Source organism: Cannabis sativa, chromosome 1, assembly GCF_029168945.1.
Source record: "Cannabis sativa cultivar Pink pepper isolate KNU-18-1 chromosome 1, ASM2916894v1, whole genome shotgun sequence".
NCBI lineage: Eukaryota > Viridiplantae > Streptophyta > Magnoliopsida > Rosales > Cannabaceae > Cannabis > Cannabis sativa.
In genome coordinates, this window is record NC_083601.1 from 13593462 (window position 1) to 13600906 (window position 7445).

The window sequence follows — 7445 nt, forward strand, 5'->3', positions numbered from 1 at the left end:
ATGTAATCTAATAGGCTTCCTACATGCTCGCTAAACATGTAATCTACATATGCATACTGTTATACTAATCTTACCTGGATTCCGAATTCAGGTGTGCCGGTCAACCTGACTGGAACTGAAGCTGAGCGGCGGATTACTGGCTCCTAAATCATAAAAATCACAACGCTATAAGTGATACGCTAAATCACTTCCCGGGGACTAAAACTAGGAACTAAAAGTTTCCCTATCGATAAAAAGCATGGTAATACCCCCTAAAACATAAAAATGAGGAAAACTAGGGTCCCTGAATTTTCCCCAACCGGTAGACCGGTTGCCCAACCGGAATTCCGGTTCTGGAAAATTCAGAACCCTCATCCGGAATTCCGGATGCACAACCGGAATTCCGGTTCCTCGCAGGCAGCAAACCCAAATTTTCATAACTCGACCAATTCAACCCCAAATCACCTCAAACTTTCCAGACCTGTTCTATACCTTCCCTAGAACATTTCTAAGGCCTCAAAACCACCCAGAAAACACATAAACAAAAATCACCATTGGAGCTCAAGCTTTGAGTTCTAAACTCAAACTTGAGCAAATCCACCTAACAAGCAATCAAACCAACTTGATTCTACATAATCAAGCTTAGAATGACCTCTGGAAACTCAAGCAAACATCCTCAACATCACAGCAACAAAATATAACCTTTTCTCTCAAAAATCACATATTTTTACATAGAAACTTAAAGCTTTGCACAACCTATCTAACATGCTTTCAAAACAGCTCATTTAACTTCAATTAACATGCTTTAAACCACATAATTTAACAACAAAATCACAGCAGCAACAGCAACCAAAAATCATGCATGCATCACCAATTTCATCATTTTTTTCCAATAAATTAAAGAGAGAAAGCAAGGGATCACATACCACAAACAAGAGTTCACAAATATAGGTTGAATCAAGCTTGAAAAACCCAGCCTTTGAATCCCAAAACCCAGCCGAAATGGAGAGGAAAAGAGAGCTTTTCTTTTGAAATTTTCTTTCTTTTCTAACTTATGATTTTTTTTTGATGTAAAATGAAAAATGATTAAATGACACCTAGCATAACACTTCCAGCCAAATAATACTCAAGTAAATAATTATTTTTCAAATAATAAACTCACATAAGACAAAGCACTAATGGGGCAAAAAGACCATTTTGCCCCTCCACCATAAAATCACATAAAAATCACTAAAGGGGTATTTTTGGGAAATTCTAAATTCCCGGCCATTCCCGACATTCCCAATGTCTAAAACCCGTCCCCAAACTACTAACATACTAAGTTGTGATTTCTACTGAGCCAAACGCCGAGTTCCAAAATACCGGGCACCGGAATTACAAAATAGGCAAGCTACTGAATACATAAATAACAGTATAATAAATTATTTAAATAGCTATAAATAATTTCATAATGAATCATAAACAACTGATAATTTCCAAATTAACTAAGCGGGCTTTACAATCGGTCCAGTCCAATGTATACTCCATACATTCGAAACTAGTATACTTTACTAATGTCCTGGAAAGAACATAACACTTACTCCAAGTGTAAGTACACATCATCGCTGATTATCACATCAGTGTAAATCCAATAACACTGATGAAACAGGGACCAAAACTTTTGATTCATATGATCACAATCACATTCCACTGTGTTGACGATACTGTAATTGTGAATAAACATATGATCTGGATTTAACTGATTTTGTGTGTATGAATGTAATAAACATATTAAACATATTAAACCATTAGCATGTAAAATTCATGCAAACATCAATCACTTCAAATTTCTTATATTGATAACTAATCAGATTGTAAAGAGTTTTATTTAGGGCATAAAACCCAACATTTTATCCTTAAAACACTTAACCCCGTATAAATGATATTTCAACTTATGTGAAATGAGTACTCCACCATTTATGTTCGTTTGGTCAAGCTCGAAGGAGATCATCCTTTGCTTACTATTCGCCAGATAGAAGCTATAGATTCCATGTTTATGCTAGCGCTCCCACTCAATTGCACTACCGTGTTCCCAAAATGTACATATCACCCTGACCTAAAAGTAGGCTTACCTAACAAATCAAAGAACACGAATAGCCTTTCAAGATTGAGCCTAATCATAACAGGATTAAGAACATTTGATCTAGGATCAACTAGGCGATATTGACTTGAATAGATATTACGGTAAGTTTAATAAATCTAAGTCAAAGTTCAATATCGGTCCCTTCCGATGCATACTCCATGCATCCAACCTGAGCTTTACTTTAACCAATGCTCTGGAAAGAACATAGCACTTCTCCAAATGCAAGTAAACTCTGTTGTAGATTATCATATCAGTAAAACCCTATGTCTGATAAATCTAGGAAACTTTATTCACATAGTCATGTTTACTTTCCAATGTGTTGACGGCACAATAAACAGGATCAAGTATGTGAAAAGGGTTTCAGATGAATTTATACATTATGTACATATAATCATGAAATAAATCATGTGATCCATGCAACATTAAATGTTATTTCTGATCTATATTAATAAGTAAATCTGATTATATTAAAATGAGTTTTATTTAGGGCATAAAACCCAACAGGAATTGCACTCTCAGTCATATAGAACACTCTATATGTTCCACGATATAGATACATCATTAGTTATCCATTGTTATAATCCTAATGTGATCAATGATCCTCTATATAGATGATCTACACTGTAAAGGGATTAAATTACCATAACACCCTACAATGTATTTTATCCTTAAAACACTTAACCCTGTATAAATGATATTTCAGCTAAGTGAAATGAGTACTCCACCATTTATTTTCGTTTGGTTAAGCTCGAAGGAAATCATCCTCTACTTTCTATTCGCCAGATAGAAGCTATAGATTCCATATTTATGTTAGCGCTCCCACTCAATTGCACGTTCCCAAAATGTACGTATCACCCTGACCCAAAAGTAGGCTTAACTAACAAATCAAAAAACACGAATAACACTCTTGAGATTGAACCTAATCATATCAGGATTAAGATCATTTGATCTAGGATCAACAGGTGATATTGAATTGAATAGATATTACGGTAAATTCTAATATATCTAATCAAAGTTCAATATCGGTCCCTTCCGATGTATACTCCATACATCCGATACTGGTAAACTTTGCCAATGTCCTGGAAAGGACATAACACTTTTCCAAGGTGTAAGAATACCTATCGTTGATTATACCATATCAGTCTAAATCCAGTATTCTGACAAATCAGGGAATAAACTTTCGAACATATAATTAAGATTATATTCCACTGTGCTGACAACACTATAATCTTTAACAAATTCATATGTTCTGGACTTAAATAGAATTCATACATTATATATATATAATCATGAAATAAATCATGTGAACCATGCAACATAAAATGTTATTTCTGATCTTTATTAATAAGTAAATTTGATTATATTGAAATGGGTTTTATTTAGGGCACAAAACCCAACAAAATGATGATTTCCTTCGAGCTTGGCTTAATAGATATAAATGATTGAGGCCTCATTTCAGTAATTATATTAGTTTATTGAAATATCATTTATAGGTAGCTAAGTGTTTTAAGGATACGATACATTGAAAGGTAGAATGGTAAATTTGTCCCTATTCGATGTAGATCATTTATAGAGGATCGTTGACTATTTGGATTATAACAATGGATAATTTCATAACGTATCTATATCTTGGTACATATAGAGCGTTCTATATAATTAAGAGTGCAAGTTCGAATCTATAGTGGCACAAGGAGGAATTAATAAGTTAGAGAATTTACTTGGTAAATTCTAGATCTCTTATTGGAAGCTTGATTATATATGCCCATGGACTCCGCACTAGTTGAGATAATACTGCTTGCAGACTCAGTTAATTGGTTTTAATTAATCAATTATAATTCTAATATTAGAATATATCTTATTTATGATTTTTCACTAAGCAAGGGCTTAATTGTGAAGAAAAGAGATTTTGGGGTTTATTTGTTAATTAAGAGACTTTGTATAATCTAATTAATAAATAAAATAAATGGCAATTTTATTTGATAATTAATTATAATTATTAAATAAATAGTTTTGGCATTTATAAGATTGAAATTAAAAAACATGGTATTATTGAAAGAAGAATAAGTGGTTGAAATAAAGTGGCAAAATAGTTTTGGCATTTTTGTAGTAGTGAACAACAACTTAGGGATTTTTTTTTTTATTTTTGGGACAATCTCGATTTGTGTGTTAATAATTTTCTATAGAGTATATGTTAATACAGTTGAGAGTTTAATACTCGGTGAAAAAACTAGTCTCGACTCCATGCATTAAACACCAGCTCCGTTTTCTTCTTCCTTTGATCTGGTTCGACGGTGAGAATGCTGAAATATTAAACTTGATTTAATATAGTTGATTTCTAAAATTTTCTTGTTGCTACTAAAGTTTCTAGACTATTCTTACAATTACTAAAGTGTCTAGAGCTTTCTTGTTTGTTTGAGTACCCTTGAATTTTCTAGAATTATCTTTCACTTGTATTAGTAGAGAGAACTATGTAGAACAATGTAGAAGCTAGCCATTTAATAATGTTTCCAGATTAGTCCATAGAGTCCTATAAATAGAGATGTAATCCCATCATTTTGTACGAAGTCACAAATTACACAAGTTGAGATATAAAATATAGCTTCTTCCAATCAAGTATTCTCTCCGAAGTTCTTCTTATTTTCCAACAAAGTGGCATCAGAGCCAAGTTTGTGAAAAAAATGGCAAGTGGAGGAATGATCCCCTTCCAAGTTCCAATGCTCACCAAGAGCAACTATGACAATTGGAATATTAAGATGAAGACGCTACTAGGAGCTCAAGATGTATGGGATATTGTTGAGAAAGGTCATAAGGATAGCAAGACGATGTTGCTCTTTCCCCAAGCTCAACGAGATACGTTAAGGGATTCAAGAAAGAGGGACAAGAAAGCTCTCTACCTCATCTATCAAGCGGTGAATGAAGATGCGTTCGAGAAGATCTCAAATGCAACGACGGACAAAGAAGCGTGGGATAAGCTTCAAGCTTGCAACAAAGGAGCGGAGCAAGTGAAAAAGATCCGTCTTCAAGTTCTTAGAGGTGATTTTGAAACTTTATTTATAGAAGATACTGAATCAATTTATGATTATTTCACTATAGCATTATCAATTGTCAATAGAAAAAATTGTTCGTACTGTGAGTCCAACCTTATTTGAGTACATTGCTACAATCATTGAAGAGAATAAAGATTTAGAATCCATGACTATTGAGCAACTCCTGGGTTATTTACAAGCCTATGAGGAGAAATAAAAAAGGAAAAACAAGCGAAAGGAGAAGATGGAGCAATTACTAAAGCTCACATTGGAAGAAGAAAATTCTGACAACAGTAAAGATCAAAAAGGAAGAGGACGTGACCGAGGAAGCGAACGTGGACATGGTCAAGGACAACGAAGAGAAGGAAGGGGGAGCTATAATAACAATAATTTCAATAATGGAGAACGAAGTCGAAATTCACAAGCACCAAGACGGCGTGGAAGAGGCAACTCATTGTCAAGGAGTGACAAATCTCACATCAAGTGATACAATTGCAACAAGTACGGTATTATGCCTCCGAATGTAGATCAAGGAGAGTCGAAGAAAGAGTCAATTTTGTCAAAGACAAAGGTGGAGAAGAATGAACTTTGTTGCTTGCCTGCAAAGACAAAGATGAAGCTCAAGAAAATAAATGGTATCTTGACACCAGCGAAGCAATCACATGTGCGGAGAAAGAAGAATGTTTGTGGAGCTCAATCAAATGGTAAAAGGTAATGTCTCTTTTAGAGATGAATCAAAAATACCCGTGGAAGGCAAAGGTAAGATTCTTATACGTTTGAAAAATGGAGGCCATTAATTCATCTCAAATGTTTACGTTGTGCCTAACATGAAAAATAATATTTTGAGTTTGGGTCAATTACTAGAGAAAGGTTATGATATTCACTTAAAAGAAAATAGCCTTTTCTTAAGAGATGATAAAAGTAATTTGATCGCCAAAGTTCCCATGATAAAGAATAGAATGTTTCTCTTGAACATTCAACATGATGTTCCGAAGTGTTCAAAGGCCTGCTACAATGATTCATCATGGCTTTGGCATCTACGCTTTGAACTTCTCAATTTTGGCGGGCTTAAATTCTTAGAGAAGAAGGAGATGGTGAGAGGCCTTCCATGCATCAACCAACCAGATCAACTTTGTGAAGGATGTTTGCTTGGAAAGCAATCTCGAAGAAGTTTTCCAAACGAGTCACTATCAAGAGCCACAAAGCCGCTTGAGCTCGTACACACTAATGTCTGTGGCCCAATTAAACCAAACTCATTTGGTAAGAGTAAATACTTCCTCCTCTTTAGTGATGATTTTTCAAGAAAAGTATGGGCTTATTTCTTGAAGGAGAAATCAAAAGTGTTTGAGAACTTCAAGAAATTCAAAGCTCTAGTTGAAAAAGAAAGTGGTCTTCCAATTAAGGCCAGGAGATCTGACCGAGGAGGAGAGTTCACATCAAATGAGTTCAACAAATATTGTGAGGATCATGGAATCCGTCGTCCATTAACAGTGCCAAGATCCCCCCAACAAAATGGAGTGGCAGAGAGGAAGAATCGAACCATTCTCAACATGGCCCACAACATGCTCAAAAGCAAAAGAATGGCAAAGGAGTTTTGGGCTGAAGCGATAGCTTGCGCAGTCTACTTGGTGAATCACTCTCCAACAAGAAGTGTACATGAGAAGACACCTCAAGAAGCATGGAGTGGAAGAAAACTTGGAATTTCTCACCTCAGAGTCTTTGGAAGTATTGCTTATGTTCATGTTCCTGATCAGAAGAGAACGAAGCTTGATGATAAAAGTGAGAAGTACATCTTCATCGGGTATGATTCAAGATCCAAAGGCTACAAGTTGTACAACCCAATTACCGAAAAAATTATCATCAATCGCGAAGTGAAGTTTGATGAAGAAGATTCTTGGAATTGGAATACAGAAGAAGACGAGTATGATTATCTTCCTTACTTTAAAGAGGAAGATGTAGCGAAGCAACCAAGGATGGAAGAAGAATTTCAAGAACCTACTACTCCACCAATCTCGCCAATTGGAAATATACAAGAAGATTCAAGTGAGAGCTCAAATGAAAAGACGACACGCTTTAGAAGCTTGCAAGAACTTTATGAGGAAACTGAGAATCAAAATGACATTTCTCTTATGTGTCTATTTGGTGATTGTGAACCTCTAAGCTACCAAGAAGCAGTAAGAAGCAAGAAATGGAGAGATGCGATGGATGAAGAAATCGATTCAATTACAAAAAATGACACATGGGAGCCAGCTATTCTTACAAGCCAATTGGAGTAAAGTGGGTGTACAAGGAAAAGAAGAATGCTAAAGGCGAGGTGG

The 7445-nt window shown here is 35.1% G+C and overlaps 1 protein-coding gene across 1 annotated transcript; it reads left to right on the forward strand.

Annotated features, from left to right (window-relative positions):
- The first annotated feature begins 4779 nt into the window (after positions 1-4779).
- LOC133031099 (uncharacterized) lies at positions 4780-5250 on the forward strand. The gene has a single exon (XM_061104414.1). The coding sequence runs from the start codon at positions 4780-4782 to the stop codon at positions 5248-5250; it is 471 nt and encodes a 156-aa protein (XP_060960397.1).
- Positions 5251-7445: the final 2195 nt, after the last annotated feature.